Source organism: Danio rerio, chromosome 3 (assembly GCF_052040795.2).
Source record: "Danio rerio strain M-AB ecotype USA chromosome 3, GRCz13ab, whole genome shotgun sequence".
NCBI lineage: Eukaryota > Metazoa > Chordata > Actinopteri > Cypriniformes > Danionidae > Danio > Danio rerio.
In genome coordinates this window covers 56,352,501-56,371,086 of record NC_141023.1, presented here as the reverse complement: position 1 = coordinate 56,371,086, position 18,586 = coordinate 56,352,501, and the positions used below count along the sequence as shown (strand labels likewise).

The 18,586-nt window shown below is 36.8% G+C and overlaps 1 protein-coding gene across 3 annotated transcripts; it reads left to right on the top strand.

Moving 5' to 3' along the window:
- Positions 1-129: 129 nt before the first annotated feature.
- On the top strand, positions 130-17,868 carry unm_sa33314 (un-named sa33314). 3 transcript variants are annotated; one of them, XM_087245220.1, is made up of 7 exons: positions 130-509; positions 1,089-1,174; positions 7,339-7,496; positions 9,941-10,069; positions 10,175-10,278; positions 13,243-13,391; positions 15,831-17,868. In XM_087245220.1, exons 1-7 carry the CDS (start codon positions 267-269, stop codon positions 16,066-16,068), a joined length of 1,107 nt encoding a protein of 368 aa, XP_087101346.1. In that variant the 5' UTR covers positions 130-266; the 3' UTR covers positions 16,069-17,868. The 3 variants fall into 3 exon arrangements, 1 of the variants encoding a protein (XP_087101346.1); XR_015481310.1 differs by having other exon boundaries at positions 149-509; positions 13,243-13,569; positions 13,645-17,165; XR_015481311.1 differs by having other exon boundaries at positions 149-509; positions 13,243-13,569; positions 13,941-16,707.
- Positions 17,869-18,586: the final 718 nt, after the last annotated feature.

The following is an 18,586-nucleotide window of genomic DNA, read 5'->3' as shown; positions in this document are numbered from 1 at the left end:
TTATTGACACAAACTAATATTAACAATATTAATCAGCAGTTCAGGTTACATAGCTTATCCATGTATGTTATTGTTCGATTAAGAAAAAAAGCATTGTGATTAAGTCAGTCTTCTGGATAATTTATATGTGGTATAAAAATAGCTCAGTGACAGTTGTTTCCACAAAGTCACATGGGGTGTATTGAAGGGTGAACTTCTCCAAAGACAAGCAGCATTAGCTATAATGTCTCTAGATATATCTCTCTGACTATTACTGTTATATAATCATGAGCAACTCTTTAATGCACTGGCTTTTACTACCAACACGGCTAAGCTTATGGACCCTCTCTTTGGTCTATTACATTGTGGTGTATGGCACAGCTGGACTGACTGCTTGCTTGGTTTTGATCCGGATCGCCTGGACTGGATTAAAGGATCCATATGGAACTTTTCAATGGACCGTCCGAAAGAAACCCCCAGCCTGTCTTCAAGACCCTGAGCTTGGTGACCATGCATTTCTGAAGGGCAGGGTGAGAGGATTTTAAATGGAAAAAATATCAGTTATTTATGCTATCGGATGATTTTTTGAAAGATTATCTTTCAACACAGTATTATACAAATATTATTTTTGAAGCTATACAGTAGGTTAAATAAAAATTTTAATATAATTGGCGAGTAACGTTGTCGACTATTTTTTGGTGTTTATTTAAGTTATAATTGTAGGCTAATTTTGCTGTAAATTTAATGGCAGTCTCTCATTGAAAACGTAAAAGTAAACCAGCAGTATTTCTCCTCCTGTGTCCTGTGTCTTTAGAAAGGTGAATGAAAGGCTAAAGGATTGTCCAAATCTGGTGTTAGTGCGCCACCTGTGTTTAAAAAAATAGCACGGCGTTCACAATCCTGCTGGCTTTCCTTTGTCTTTATGATCACACTTCAGCGCTGTAACTCTTGCAGATTTACTGTTGAATGGAATTTATTTAAAGGCTGATTGATATCGACTTAAACTACTAGTATACTTATTAAAATAATTTATTTTGACTTTGTTTTTTTAATTATTTCCTATACTCTAAATCTGTTTTGTTGTTGTTTGTCTTTGTTTTACCCTGCAGAGCTCAGGTTTGAGGTTTCATTATGTGACTAAAGGAGACCACAAAAAGCCTCTAATGCTGTTCCTTCATGGATTCCCAGAGAACTGGTAAATTCTGCCTTCATTTGTTTCTTTCTGCTGGCTTGCATTTTAACTGATATCTAAATCTTTTTGACACTTTTTCTTTTGGTACTCATGCAGAAAACAGCCTGTATCAGATTAAATGAAGTCTGAATGAAAAATTAAATAGAAAAAAAAATTGTTGTTACAGTATACTTTAGCTGAATTCTATAACCACAATTTAGTTAAAAACTACATTCTAGTATTTATTACAAGGTGGAGTTCTCTGTGTTTGTGTCTTGTTGGTTTCGTTTTGTACAATATGTTCTCTGTCACTGGGGCGGTACCTTTTTGAAAGGTACTTTTTTGTTCCTAACAGGTCCTTGCAGTTACATATAATTACATAAAGTACAAATCTGTACCTCATAGTACCTTAAAGTACAAAAGTGAACCTTAAAGGTAGAAAAAGTGTGCAAAACAGATATTAATATGCAGCTTTAAAGAAATACTTCATTCATTCATTTATTCATTCATCGCTTTTTCGGGGCCGGGTCGCGGAGGCAGCAGTCTTATGAGAGAACCCCAGACTTCCCTCTCCCCAGGCACTTCCATCAGCTCCTCCGAGGGGATCCCAAGACGTTCCCAGGCAAGCCGATAGTCATAGTCCCTCCAGCATGTCCTGGATTTTCCTAGAGGCCTCCTCCCGGTGGGACATGCCTGGTACACCTCCCTAGGTATGCGTCCAAAACAGATGCAGAGCCACCTCAGCTGACTTTTCTTAAAGTGGAGGTGTAGCAGTTCTACTCTGAGCTCCTCCCGGGAGACAAAGCTCCTTACCTTATCTATCAGGGTGTGCCCTGCCACCCTGCGAAGGAAACTCATTTCAGCCACTGGTCTCTGAGTTCTTGTCCTTTCAGTCATGACTCAAAGCTCATGACCATAGGTAAGAGTAGGAACGAAGACTGACCACTAAATCGATAGCTTTGCCTTTCGGCTTAGCTGCTTCTTTACCACAATGAACTGATACATCGACCGCATTACTGCTGCCGCTGCACCAATCCACCTGTCAATCTCAGGTTCCATCCTTCCCTCACTCGTGAACCTACTTGAATTCCTCCACTTGGGGTAAGGACTTTTTTCCAACCTGGAGATGACAAACCACCTTTTTCCAGTGGAGCACCATGGCCTCGGACTTGGAGGTGTTGATTCTCATCCCAGCCATGTCACACCAGTGCATGCTAAAGATCCATGTTCGATGGAGCCAACAGAACACTGAATCATCTGCGAATAACAGAGAAGAGATCCTGTGGTCACCAAACCAGCCCATGGCTGCGCTTTAAAATTCTGTCTAGAAAAATATAAACAGGATTGGTGAAAAAAGAACAGCCCTGCCGGAGTCCAACATACACTGGAAACCAATCTGACATATTGCCAGCAATGTGAACTAAAATTTGTCTCTGTTCATACAGGGAATAACAAGAAATACTTGTTTACTTAAATGTTTTAAAGCGAAGTGTAACGGAGGCCATCTAGTAAGTGTTGTGCAGGTAAACCTCACTCCTCCAACCTCTAAAAGGTGCTCTAGCGTCAAACACTAGAGGCCATGGTCTTTAGCCTCCTTGGTATAGCAACCAACTCCCATGCGGAGAGTCGCTGGATCGATACCAGGTCGAAGCAGGGGTTGGGTGGCGTAGGACAGGCAGGGTTACAGATGCTTAGTCTGTATCATGCCTTGCTTTTAGCCTATATATATATATATATATATATATATATATATATATATATATATATATATATATATATATATATACAGATGTTACTACTTCAATGTGTTCCTTGTGCCGCCATTCATACCGCGGCGACGGCGGTACTTGATGCGCCAGCAGCATTTGACCGCTGGGTGGCACTTTAACCACAGATATTCAGCTTTGCCTTTTCACAATGCTAAACAGACTGTTCTGTAGGCGTAGCTTACTGTGTGTGATGTGATGTGTTCAATTAAAATATAATTTTAATTTAGTTTTTCTGGTAATAGACATGCTCTTACACTATACTATGCTGTAGAAAAGATACATGGTGAGAAGTCAAAACAAATATAAGAATTAAGTTATTAGCCTTCAGTGCCCGATTAAATTGCGTTGGGGTGAAAATAATGTTTTGATTTCTTTGACTATCATGGCAATGTTATTATCTCAAATCTTAAACGTGCGCATATGAAAAATAGCAAAATAATATAGATTATTCTGCCGGTAGAGCACATCACCTCACAGTTGTGAACTTGCGATCACCTCAACTTACATTTAAAATTTGTTTACCTGGTTTATTGTAAACTTTTTAAGTGCAAAGAGGATTCGTTTTGGAAAATAGAATTGAAGAAATGGAAGACAACTAAAATGAAAGCACAAACATTCAGTACAAATAAGTAGTCTTAAATAAATAAATAAATAAAGCAGTCTTTAGGTCTAAATATAGAGAGATGTAGTGTTTGCTATTTGCATAGGACTAAGACAAGACATTTTCATTTATGTTTTTAATTTACGTTTTTATTTACATTTTCGTTGTTGATTTTATTTTACTATCTCATTTTATGTTTCATTTATAGTACATAATAATAAACGAATAATGAAAATAAATGAATAATGAAAATAGGACATAAATTAAGTCTGGCAGGTTTATTTTTAATAATTTAGTTTCAGTTCCGTTTTTTTGTTTCAAAACGTCAATGTTCTGCTTTAAAGTATAACTGTTTTGTTTTGTTTTTTTTACTTAATGGCTCAGTATGTTTTGTATTTTAATTTCATATTCAGTCACCTTGCATATGCGTGTGAAATATAATGCCGCATAACCGCGGAAAAAGAAGAAAAGTCTGTCAGTTAAAGCGAATTAATCAAAATAAGCTATATTAAAATATAGCATTTATGTTAATACAGGCAGAGTGTGAACAAACTCAAGGCTAAGATATGCGCTTGCCTTTTAATGCATTTAAAAATATTTGCGGCCTTTTTATAGGCTACAGGCAACTATGGTGTATAATATTGTTTTTTTTTCCTTCTTTTTTTGTATGGTAAAGGACAATGCACATTATGTTATTGATGTAAACTTAGGCTAAAACTTACCATTGATAAACGTGACCTACCTCAAGCAGATCACTTAAAGTGTAATAAAAGTAATGTTGCCGCAGGACATAAATGAAGTCCCGCAAGTTTATTTTTAATAATTTAGTTTCAGTACTATTAATTTTTTTTCTCAAAACGTTATTTGTACTTAATGTTTGTGCTTTCATTTTAGTTGTCTTTTACTTCTTCAATTCTATTTTCCAAAACTAATCCTCTTTGCACTTAAAAAGTTTGCAATAAAGCGTGTTAACAAATTTTAAATGTTTAATGAAGGAATTATAATGCTTTGACTTATTGTTTAATATCATTTACAAGCACAGTGGCTGCTGTATGGGCTATTTCTTTCCGTTCGCATCCCGTCCTTTTGCGCCCCCTGGCGGCTCATTCACAAACTGCGGTCATACACTAAAAACAGAGCGGCACCTATTTCAAACGGCGGCGGTACATGCTGCGGCGTTAATAGCCACTTTGAACTCTCACCTACTGTATATATATATATATATAAGCCTAAAAGCAAGGCAAAATATTAGCCTACTAATAAACTTACAAAGGGAGAGGCTAAATCATACTTAAATGTGTCCAACTTAATTCCATGCAAATGTAAATGTGTACTTTAAAATCTCAATAGTAGCCTATCTAGCAAAAGAAAATTTTATTTCTATGCAGTTTTAGTATACATATCAACAACATGAAAAACAATAGGCTACAGTAAAGCCTAAGTGTATTATACTGTATTTAGCTTTACAACACTTTGTTTACCCCCAGGGGTCTAAGGGTGTTTTGGGGCTGCCATGGAGAAGTTTTGACGTGCACTGGCATTTGTGCTGTTTTCACTATCGTAAAAAACATATTAATGACTGACATGTTTCAAAAAACAGTTGGTGAAGAGACAATAGAAAGAATGCCTACACTGTTTAATATTCCTATTTTGCAAAAGCACACGCGTTTGTTGTCACTGTGAGTGTACACAAAAATAACTAGACACCTAACAGATTCGATTGATGTATTACTTATATCTGTACGATCAAAACTAAAAGTGTTTTGTAGATTCTTTTCAGCATTATCAGGAGAAGACGCATCAAAACGCGTATATGCAGTCTTCGACCCCTGGGGGTTAGTGATTGCAAAGTGTACTAAATATATTTTGATTAACTTTTGTATTAACTTAACTAACTTACTTTAGTAATGATTTATTTTTGTTTTTACAACAGTAAATTGCGACGTAGGCCTGTAAGAAAATGTAGAAAATACAGAATTGGGTAATTTAGGTCTAGGCTACAACGCTATATTCAGGGGTGAAAAGAGTATTGAAATACTTAAGTAAAAGTACCATCACTTGCCTAAAAATGTAGTGCAAGTACAGTAAAAGTATCTGTTGTAAATATTACTCAACTCAAAGTATGAGTAAAGAGTAGCCCTTTCAAAAGTACTCGAGTGAGGAGTAGTGAGTATTACGCTGTAAAAAGCTGATGCATTTACATGTCATTTGTGGTCGTGTGTAAACGTAACATACTGTAGTGCACTTAGTTATTGCCCAACAGGCACACAACATCATAAGACGTTAATATTAGGTTAGATTTAGGTTGTGATGATGGATGACTAAAATTCAATGTCTAGTCAGCGTCTAAGGACGATTTTATTTTGATGTCCAATAACAACGTCAAATGACATTAATATTTGATTGTGCTGGAAAGTGACCCAAATCCAACGTCATACTGACATCAAATACTGAAATTTGTCAGGTATGGCAACCAAAATCCAACGTCTGATAGACGTCATAGTGGTAACGTCCAAACAATGTCCAACGGTAACATCATTAGGCAAGTGATCCAATTCCAACATCTTAAACCATTGATGTCGAACACACTGACATTTATTTGTCAGGTTTGGCATCTAAAATCCAACATCTGATAGACGTCATACTGATATGTCCAAACAATATCAAGCTGTAACATCATTAGGTTTTAGGATTTTAGGTTGGATGTTAGACACTGAAATCATCCTTATGTTGGGTTCTGATGTCAACCCGATTTTCATCTCCAAACAAAATGCAATTTCTGCATGACGTCGCGGTACAATGTCAATCTGACCTCATGTTGACAACCTGTGCCTGCTGGGTGTTAAAAGCCCTTCCGGTCATCATACAGTAAACATCCGTCATCTTTTCATCAGTGACATGCATCTAAACAGTCTCTGGGTCAATATGTGCAAAGATTTTGTACATCTTGGACACTTTTAATACAGTTTGCTGCTTCCAAACAGTTTGCTAAAATTATAAACTGCCCATGTCTTGAGGTAGTTCATCATGATGCAATTTACCTATGTGTGATTTGACTGGACACAGAAACCATGGAACTTATTTTTCTAATCCCCATATCCAGGAAAAAATAAAGTAGTGACTGCAGATTGAAGGAAAGTAGTGGAGTTTAAGTACCGATACTGCACTAAAATGTACTTAAGGTAAAGTAAAAGTACACATTTCTAAAAGTACACTGCAAAAATGCTTTTCTTGCATAGATTTTTTGTCTTTTTTCTAGTCTAAATATCTAAAATTTCTTATATCAAGAAGCATTTTCTAGACAAGCAAAACATATTGTCTCGTTATGAGAAATAATATGCCAATATTAAGTGAGTTCTTCCTTAAAACAAGCAAAATAATCTGCCAATTGGGTAAGCAAATTAATTTTGTTTTATCTTTTGACATAGGATTATTTTGCTTACCCCATTGGCAGATTATTTTGCTTGCTTTAAGGAAAAGCTCACTTAATATTGGCATAATATTTCTCAAAACAAGACAATGTTTTGCTTGTCTAGAAGTTTCTTTTTGATTTAGGAAATTTTAGATATTTGGACTAGAAACAAGACAAAAAAATCTAAGAAAAGCATTTTTTGCAGTGTACTTAAAACTACAATTTCAGAGAAAAACTACTCCGTTATAGTCATTTAAGTATTCATCATTGTAGATGTTGTATTACAGCAACAATTTTTTCCAGATTTACTTACAACAGGCCTACTTACTATATTAATTTTGCGAGAACGTCAGGTCACTAGCTGTGTCGTTTTATGAATTTGACGGTGTGACCACGTGACTTGCAGGTACTCGTGGCGTCATCAGCTCCTGGAGTTTAGCGGTGATTTCCACACGGTGGCGCTCGACCTGCGCGGCTGCGGAGCTTCAGACGCGCCCGTCCGGCTGGAGGATTATTTACTGGAGGCACTCCTGTACGACATTAGAGACACCGTCGACCAGCTGGGTACCTTTATGGCTGCTTCCTACATTTTCAGATATCTGCAACATGTACATCTTACAAAACTTCCAAATTGTTATTATTTTTATATAACTTATGTAACTTGTGTGCTTTCTGCAATACACACACTCAGAAAAAGATGCTGCTTGCTCAAACTACTTATTTAAAATGAGCTCAATCAATACTAGATATAAACATGAATCTACATATCTATGAATCAATACAAGGGGCATCACTGTGGCTAGCACGATCGCCTCACGGCAAGAAGGTCGCTGGCTCAAGTCCCGGCTGGGTCAGTTGTCATTTTTGTGTGGAGTTTGCATGTTCTCCCCCATGTTCAGGTGTGTTTCTTCTTTGTGTTCTGCAGGGGCGATTTTAGGATTTTTTATTTTAGGGTGGCTCAGCTCCATGAAAAAAAAAAAAAAAAAAAAAAAAAAAAAAAAAATATATATATATATATATATATATATATATATATATATATATATATATATATATATATATATATATATATATATATATTATATAACGCATTTATGAGTAATAATTTAATAGTAATACACTTAAAAATGTTTCACTTATAGGATAGGGTTGTTTGCTAATCTAGCAGTATTATACTGTATTGTATATACGTGCATAGTCTTTTGAGTTCTGAATTAGCCAAATAGACTCAACAAACCTGTTTACTGTACAAAAAGCCACTTTATATGTTAACGTACAATTTTTGTTTTTATGTTTTAATAAATAAAATTGCCACTTTTCTAATGAAATGGTATATAAATAAAATGTATTATTTTTGAGCAACAGGCTAATTCACATATTTCACGAACTGAATCATAATATTAAAATAGGAAATATTTTTAATACAAGACATCACACGATGTTTCTTTCTCTGACAGTTAAAATGAGCACATTCACTAAGTGGTTCTGTCACTGTGTTTAATACTTTCTGTGCATGACTGTGATAGAGATAATGCCACATGCACTGTTATGTATTTTATATTGGTAGTTCATATAAAATAAGTAGGATGGGAGTAAAATGTTCGTTAGGAGTTACATTTTCGCTGGAGGAAACAGTCGTGGTTATGAGGTGAGCACTGAGGAAATAGTAGATTGGAAACCCCATTGCTCCTATCTGACATCAGGATACAAGTGATACAAGTGTATCCATAGCAAAGAACTGCAATAAGCATTTTGTATAACAATGTATCGACAAAACACAATTGTTCTCTCGCTCTGCACAGCTGTGGTTAGCTGATTGAATGAAAAGCGAAAGTAGGGGATAAGCCGAATTCTGCCGCCGTCCTCATGTCAAATTTAAAGGGGACAGAGACGATAATTTGGTCTACAGTTTAAGAGCTTATCGGAAAAGTTTAAGGGGGGCTGAGTAGAAATATAGGCCTAGCTTCGCAGATGGTGCTCTGGTTTCCCCCACAGTCCAATAACATCAGGAGTGTCCTAAGTCGGTCCTGGAGGGCCGGTGTCCTACTGAGTTTAGCCTTAACTTGCTTCAACATACCTGTCAGGAAGTTTCTATTATATCTAGTAAGAGCTTGATTAGCTGGTTCAGGTGTGTTTGATTGGGGTTGGAGCTAAACTCTGCAGGACACCGTCCCTCCAGGACCGAGTGTGGACACGCCTGCCTGAATAAGCATGATGCTCTATAAGTGAATTGAACAACTAAAATGGCCGTGGTCTATCATGTATGTGTGTGAATGCAAGTGTGTATGGATGTTTTCCAGTTTTGGGTTCCGGCTGTAAGGGCATCCGTTGCGTAAAACATATGCTGGATAATTTGTCTGTTCATTCAGCTGTGGTGGCCCCTGATGTATAAAGTGACAAAGCTGAAGAAAAATGAAGTTTCTCAAAGCTTATTATGACATTTTTGTTAATGATTGAGACTTTGTAAAGATTATTTTCTCTCTTTATTTCTGACTATGGCGAGGCAGTGGCGCAGTACATAGTGCTGTTGCCTCACAGCAAGAAGATCACTAGGTTCGAACCTTGGCTCAGTTTGCGTTTCTATGTGGAGTTTGCATGTTCTCCCTGCTTTTGCGTGGGTTTCCTCCGGGTGCTCCGGTTTCCCCCACAGTCTAAAGACATGCAGTACAGTGAATTGGGTAGGTTAAATTGTCCATAGTGTATGAGTGTGTGTGTGTGTGTGAATGCGTGTGTGGATGTTTCCCAGAGATGGGTTGCGGCTGGAAGGGCAACCGCTGCATAAAGATTTGCTGGATAAGTTGGCGGTTCATTCCGCTGTGGCGACCCTGGATTAATAAAGGGACTAAGCCGACAAGAAAATGAATGAATAAATATTTAAACTTTCTTTTTACCCTGGCTACCCTGCTATTGTCTTGTATCTGTCAACTGAAGCCTTAACACTTATGGCTGTATCACATTTCTGCCTCCGACACTACATGAACACTGGAGTGATATTTGTGTGATTTCAGGGCACACCAGCTGCATTTTGGTGGGTCATGACTGGGGTGGGATGCTGGCATGGCATTTTGCCCTGGAGCGGCCAGACATGGTGCAACTCCTCATAGTGATGAACGCCCCTCATCCCGCCTCATGGCTGGGTAAGAGACTGTTTCGACCAGTCATTATTTCACTTCTGTTTTTCAACATTGTTCTGCACTGAAACTGTTAATGTGGACATATATGCTCACATCTATAAACCACAGATGCAGTTTTGAGAAGACCATCTCAGCTGCTGCGATCAGGACATGCCTGTTTCTTTCAGCTACCATTACTGCCCGAATTTGTTTTGTCTCTTGAGGATTTTAAGGTAGGTTAAAAATTATTATCTATATTTGCACTGTATTTTGATGGTCTCTTTTGCTACTCGATGTGATCCTTTTATACTTTATTCTTTGTGTTTGTCATATGCACAAAATCCTTGTCCAGTGTCTGCATTTTTCTCTCCAAAGGTTATGAGCAGGGTTGCCAGGTCCAACAACAGTTTTAAGCCCACATTCAAGGTTTTGACAATTCAAATACGCTGAACAGGAATTAAAGTAGCTCAACTTTTTTTCTGCTTTGTCCAGTCGAGTCAATTACTAGATTCCCACAAAGGGAAAGGTTTAGCATAATGTCTTTGACATTTTGTGATACACATACTTCTAGATAGTCTACTTGTTGAAGTACTGACTGACTTTTCGCACATCAAACACAACTTCCAAGTAGCTGCTCTCTCAGAAGTTGGTGTAAGTCATGTTTTACTCATTTGATATGTGGCATTCAGTCAGACGGCTGTACTCCTTCACTCACAGCAGTTATTGGGTTGCCAGGTATGTGCTCTAGGATCAAAGTTCATTGAGAAACAATTCTGTTTTCATTTTTTGCAAGAAAGAAGCCTTTTGGCTGAAGTGGCACATCATAGCTCAAAAACTGCAACCCACTACTTCATATTCTTTCTGAAAACTGCATTATACCGAATAACTATCACACTGTTTATGATGTGGTTAACAATGTCTGCTCACTTTATGTTTAGACACTTTATTATAATTCACAAAAATTATAAAAACAATAAAACTATATGCAATGTAAATATAGATTAATTAAATCTACAATAAAAAACACTAATACAAATTCAATACATAAATATATTTCTTAAATGTTCACATGTGGCTTTTGTGACACCTGTGTCCTTGTTTTAATTTTCACATTTCACATAAGCTATATGGTATGCTTTATTATTAATTTGTTGCCTTAAATTAAGATTAAATATAAAGATGTTTTCAGTGAATGTTCAGTTTTTTCAAAATGAACATTCATTAATGAGTAATTTTACTTTTCAGTCCTAAGTACATAAAGGTAAGTTTGTACTTTTCATTTGAGTAAATTTGAAAGAAAGAAATAACATAATTATAATTTTACTATAGTAATTTACAAAAAATACTGTAGTGTTTTCGAACCTTACTATATCCGCTTGTTAAGTGTGACGTCACGCGAAACGGCTTCCGTGTCCAAGCGCTCTATTCAACTGAATGGGGAGACTCATGAAATGGTAAAAATAAATGTTTACAAAGCAATTTAATACTTTCGAAAATCACGATTGCAATATATATGTCTATCCTAATAACCGATGGCCAGAAAGTGATAAATTTTTTTATAAATTGTTATTTTTTTGGTATTTGTTATGCAGCAACCCCAGAGATTGTTGTGTAACCAGATTTTATATAAAATTAACTTTAATGAGTGATAGGAATAAAACGTGATCATAAACGAATGATTTCTCCATTCAAATGAATGGCGGAAACAGTATTACATCCTCACCACTTAACAAGTGGATAACAAAGTACTCTGTTGTGGTAATTCTATAGTTGCTATGGTAACACAACTATAGTAATATAAATAAATGACCCAAAACATGTTTCCTAATGTTGTCTACAGCTTTATATCTATACTACTTTACACCACAGTTTACTGTAGAAAAAAAGGTATATTTAGTAGTACAGTATAAACACTCACCGGCCACTTTATTAGGTAAAGCTGTCCTGGTCTGGGTATTTCAGAAATTGCTGATCTACTGGGATTTTCATGCACAATCATGGTTAACCAAGAACGGTCTGAAAAAGAGAAAGTATCCAGTAAGCGGCAGTTCTGTGGGCGTAAATGCCTTGTTGATGCCAGAAGTCAGAGGAGAATGACTACTCGTTATAACTGAGGTATGCAGAAGAGCATCTCTGAGCATACAGCATGTCGAACCTTGAGGCAGATGGGCTACAGCAGCAGAAGACCACAACGGGTGCCGCTCCTGTCAGATAAGAACAGGAAACTGAGGCTACAATTTGCACAGGCTCGCCAAAACTGGACAATAGAAGATTCGAAAAACGTCGCCTGATCTGATGAGTTGGGATTTCTGCTGCGACATTCGGATGGTGGAGTCAGAATTTAGCAACAACAACAGCATGGATCCATGCTGCCGTGTATCGATGGTTCAGGCTGGTGGAGGTGGTGTAATTTTTTTGAGGATATTTTCTTGGCACACTCTGGACCCATTAGTACCAATTGAGCATCGTGTCAACGCCACAGCCTAGCCTGTACCTATTGTTGCTGACCATGTCCATCCCTTTATAACCACAGTGTACCCATCTTCTGAGGGCTACTTTCAGCAGGATAACACACCATGTCATAAAGTGTGAATCATCTCAGAATGGTTTCTTGAACAAGACAATGAGTTCACTGTACTCAGATGTCCTCCACAGTCACCAGCTCTCAATCCAATAGAGCACTTTTGGGATTGGGTGGAACGGGAAATTCGCATCATGGATGTGCAGCTGACAAATCTGCAACAACTGTGTGACGCTATCATGTCAATATGGACCAGAATCTCTGAGGAATATTTCCAGAACCTTATTAAATCTATGCCAGCATAGATTAAGGCAGTTCTAATAGCAAAATGAGGTCCAACCCGGTACTAGTAAGTTGTACCTAATAAAGTGGCCGGTGAGTGTAAATCTGAACAAATAGACAGTATGCTTTTGCATTCAATAACAAACACTGTAATATATAGGATATAATACACTTTAGAATGGTTCAAAAACACTATAGTATTTACTACATATATTTGCATAGTAGTTTTGTCACGTGTGGTGTACTTACTAAAATAGCACTGCCGCTACTGCTACAGGAAACACTGAAATCAGAGGTCTCTGCAACTTCCTGTGCTTTTGTCGTTTGCTGTCTGAATGAGTCTCATGGTGGCAGTTTATAGGTGGTGACAGCTTGTGTCTGTCATATCCATTAGTTGGTTCGAAGTCTATTTTGTGGCAAGAATGTGGGCATCAGGAACAGATCCAGAAGACTGACGGAGAGCCAGCTGGAGGGTTACCTGTACCCGCTGTCCCAGCCTGGAGGTCTCACAGCCCCGCTCAACTACTTCCGCTCTCTCCTAAGGTTTAAAGCTCATCACTACCATTTCTGCAACACTGGATTAAAGAAAAATCCATTTTGTTTTGGAAAATAGGCTCATTTTACAACTCCCATAGTTAAAGAGCTGAGTTTTGAATCCATTGAGCCGGACCTGCTAGGAGCACTTTTAGCTTAGCTTAGCATAAATCATTGAATCAGATTAGTCCATTAGCATCTCCCTCAAACAAGTGAAACTAAGTGTACAGTACGACAGATGGAAAAAGACTATTACTAGTAGCTATAGTCTCATTCTAGTATAATGATGAAGGAACTTTGCCCCAGACACAATAATATGCAGTGCTTATTATATATTATTATTATATTAATTATTATATTAATTATATAAGTTAACCATGTTTTTAAATTTTAACTTAAATTTATAAGTTATGCAAGCTGTTTTAAGTCAGTTTAACATAACATAAGTTCAATGGACTTATAAGGTTAATTTGATTAAGGCAACCAGGATTTTTTACAGTGTAGTTATCTAGTTGGAGACTATTTTAAAGTTCTGTGAATATCACCATGGTGCGGCAGCAAAGTTCCTTCATCATTGCATCTGAATGGGAGTATTGTTCATATGTATGTTTTCAACTAGAGGTCTGCATTTCAACTAGAGCTGTAGGACCCAACCATGTTTCTTGCGATGCAGGAATACATTTCCGAATAAAATGTGGTAGCATTCAGTAACTGGTGTAATTTGAAAACAAGCCAGCGGTGAAACAATATAGTGTTCCGGAGTCCCAACGTTATATTTGCACAGTCTGTGCGAGCATCATCTGCATCTTGGTCCTTAGAGCAGGCTTAACCATGGCAGAACAAAATGAAGATGAGCTGGCCTTGAAGGATGTTCAGCTTGCATTAGGAAACGATCAGTTTACTATTAGGAAACCCACATCAGGAAAGTCTGTATGGGAGCCTTTTTACGCATAATAGATGCAATTGGAAAAAATGACCCTTTGCGTGATGTGATAAAACCTCAAAATTTTACCCTTTAGCAGTCACAAGACTTGAACTTCAGGTTTAAGGCGGCACTCATGTCTCATCACAAAGTGGCAAACAAAACTGACATTTAGCCTACAATCCTTGCACAGCCTACAGTTTTATTTGTTATCTTGCTCAATTTAAACATCATATTTTGGAAACCAGATCTAAATTTGTTGGGTAGATAATTATTCTAAGTAAGCAGTGGGTGAACAAAGACTGAATATACATCAGGACAGGTTAAGTGCGGACTAAAATCTCATGGGAGCGGGACTATAAAAATAGTCCCACGCAGACCTCTATTTCCAACTTCGTATTTTCCATTAGGCTTAATATAGTACAGTATATACAGAAGAGTCGAGCTTTAAAAAGGATATTTATCAAAACTCTTTTTAGATTTTTTTGAAATGCTAATGATCTAACCTGATTCAATGATTTATGCTAACATAAGCTAGAAATGCTTTCAATAGTATCTGGATGCAGCCTTTATGATGCAACCTGAGACTGCATCACTCAGTGATGCAATGTCAGACACAATACACTCAAATGGAGCGAGTGACATCACTGTGATGGGTAGGGTTAGGGGTGGGGTTTGGTGAGCCCATTAAAAAGCATTGGATGCAGCCCAGATTGCACTGCACCAGGTCTGCAGCCAGACTCCTCTCAATGCTTCTAGCAGTTTGGCATCAATAGCCTATTGATTGGAGGTGCTCACGGCCACCAGTGTTTGATTCCCAGTTCGAGATTCTTTCCCTTTGTCTGTTCCCTATTGCATTTCTGTCTCCACTCTACTGTCCTAAAAATTAAAGGTTAAAAAATCTTTAAAAAAAATAAAAACAAAGATAATAATGCTTCCGCCAGTCCCAGAGATTGGCTGAATCTACAAAAAACTGGTCAATCTCAACACTTTAACTCTAGGTGACTTGTAAAATTGAGTCTATTTACAAAAAAGTGGAGCGTTTATTAAAAAATATATAGTTCACCCCAAAAAAAAATCCTCAGGATTTACTCCCAATCAAGTGATTCTAGTAAAATTATTTGAGTATAGTATGTAGTATTTGAATAAAATTGAAAGGGAGAACTTATTATATTTACTAGAGTACTATTTAAAATCTGTACCTGTACTCAATTACTAAATTTGACTTACTTGAAAGAATACTATAGTAGTTTATATTAAAAACTACAGGGCTTTTAAACCATAACAAAGGCACTTTAAATGTTGAAAAAAAACAGTTATCGACATCCATAGGAGGAAAAAATAATACTATGGAAGTCAATGGTTGATACATTCTTCAGAATATCATCCTTGGTATTCAACAGAAAAAAGAAACTCAAATAGGTTTGAAGTGAGAGTAATAATGACTGAGTTTTTATTTTTGGGTGAACTGTCTCTTTAAATTGTGGTCTGTCGCTCGCGGTTACTGTGCACTTCTCACTCTACAGTAACACTCTTTACAAGCACCAGGACGTCGCTGTGCCCTGCATGTTAATTTGGGGTGAAGCAGACAACATCCTGGTAGAGGGCATGTCTGGAGGGACACGGCCTTATGTGAGGGGTCCGGTCACCATTCACACCATTCCCGAATGCAGCCACTGGGTTCAACAGGATCAGCCTGAGATAGTCAACAAACTGATATGGGACTTTGTTCTGGATAAAGACGTCATAAAACACTATCGCTAATCGCCTTCGGTTCATCTGAAGCAATGAAGAGTTATTGGCTGTAACAAAGGTTTCTATGCAGCTTTTCATTGGTGTGAATAAAGACTTGCCTTTAGTCAGGGGCCAAGCTCAGTTAGTCGTCGTCTTATTCGGCTCTTCAAGCCTCTGGCAGCCCATAGAACAGCAATTTAAGAAAGTCAACATCTCCAGCACCACCAACTGTTCATCGGTTGCACTCATGCTAGTCCTAATATCTTCAAGAAACAGCTTTTTTTTCCCCTCAGATTTCTTCAAATTTCCTAGAATTGTGAAAATTATGCATATCAACAAAACCAATAATATGCAAACACAAATTTAATGCCGAGTGCACCAAAGTAGAGACTATGGGCCCTATCCAACACCCGGCGCAATAAGACACAAGATGTGTTTGGTGTGATTTTGAGCTATTTTCAGACCAGCGCAACCCTAATTTTCCTGTTTTGTGCCACATTGTTTAAATAGCAAATCAATTTGTGCCACTTTGTGGACTCATGGGTGTGCTATTTTGAGGAACTGAAATAGACTGCGCCATTGACCAACTAAAACCTGGTTTAAAGTACAGTACAGAGCGCGTCTAAAACACATACACATTGATTAATGCACACAGCAATACACAAATATCTTTACATATGAAAAAAATAAAGGATTACAATTTTCTATATAAATATAAAATCCACTGCCTTCTTCATCTAGGGGGGCTTTCTTCAGTTCATTCATGACAATTTGCATTTGTATAATGTTATTATTATTAGCAGTATTATTTATTATATGCATGTTTAGAATTGTTTCATTTAAAACAAACTGTCAGGTTTTGGACCATATGGGCATAAAAGTAGGATGCGTGTTTGAATATAACTCCACACTTCTTTATTATTGTTCATTTATTCGTTTACTGGAAATTACAACTGAATTTAGAACTAGTTTTGAAACAAATCTGTGCACTTAACAACTCAAATCAAACATGTAGACTAGTGGATGTCTTCAGTGGATTGCATACAACACTGTTTTCTTATCCAACCAAAGTAATTGAGTAAAGAGTAAAAGTAATGTAAAGAGAAAGTAAAAGCCGAATGGAGGAGGCTCATTCTTTATTCTCATTCTTTAACTCTGGGGGAAGTGGGGGGGTCACGTGACGAGAACTGACCGATCAGCTTTAACTTGTATAGAATATACACATTTCGATAGACTAATCATCTCAGACAAGCACAGAACACTCAAACACGGCAGTGCTTTTTAATTTTCTCCATAATTAAAATCTGTATCAGAGCTGCAGCAATACTTTGTTAGCTTGTCATCCTCTGAGAAAAGGTTAATGGTCGCCTAGCAACCTACCAGAGATTGCAAAAGTACACACATCCTTTACTCAAGTAGAAGTACAGAGACTGTTGTTTAAAACGACTGTGGTAAAAGTTGAAGTACTGACTACACTTTGGTACTCAAGTAAAAGTAAAGAAGTATGGCCTGAAATAAGCACTTAAGTAAAAAGTGTTCATTACCATACTTTATTTTCATGGCAACTGCACTGCAAAATAACCTACATTTCTATTTTTTTTTTTTGTAAAAATTGTGGTTGCCAATTTTCAGCAGCAAAGTAGCCAAGCAACATCACTCTACAATATTGTCCAACAACGATTCTCAAAAAGCCCTGTATATCATCAGTTAAACACAAAACAACTTTACTGCTGTTAAAAACAACAGCCGCCACTGTCATTCGTATATTCTAAAATGTAATTCTTCAGCCTTTATACTGAATACAAATAAATGTTTTAAATTTAACACTTCATTTTGTCCAGTATATATATATATATATATATATATATATATATATATATATATATATATATATATATATATATACACACACACACACACACACACACACACACATATATATATATATATATATATATATATATATATATATGTGTGTGTGTGTGTGTGTGTATATATATATATTTTTTTTTTTCTTTTGATGAAAAAAAATGAATGTAATTGACTACAATTTTTTTTTTTTTTTTTTTTTTGCATTATGCTAAAGCTGCTTCATTTTCTTCAGACCCCCCCAAGGTAGTAGATTTATAGATAAAAGAAGTACAGTACAACATGGTCGGAAGTAGACAAGACTTTCACCCCATTTAAATGCCAGATTTGAACAGAAATGCATCTCTTGTTTTCAGATCCACCAACACACATTTTGTTACTTAATAAACAAGCGTTCTTACAGGGCGCGATCAGAGGTTGATAAAGCCGGGCAATGACAAAGAATAGATTGACAGAATTTATAAGGCATTCAAAATTTGCAAGTAAATTAACAAGCCCGATTTAAAACTGTAAGAATTTTTATGATATTTGTGTAAAAAATGTAAAAAGTAAAAGTAAAAAATCTGAAAAATAAAGCACTGAAACCAACAAAAATCTACTTAAGTACAGTAACAAAGTATTTGTACTTTATTACTTGTCATCTCTGTAACCTACGAACCACCACCCCACGGTAAAATTA

Coding starts and splice junctions, on each gene's coding strand:
- unm_sa33314 (XM_087245220.1), top strand. CDS start 267: ATGAGCAACTCTTTAATGCACTGGCTTTTACTACCAACACGGCTAAGC. Junction 7,497..9,940: donor AGACACCGTCGACCAGCTGG/GTACCTTTATGG, acceptor GTGTGATTTCAG/GGCACACCAGCTGCATTTTG. Junction 13,392..15,830: donor TACTTCCGCTCTCTCCTAAG/GTTTAAAGCTCA, acceptor CTCACTCTACAG/TAACACTCTTTACAAGCACC.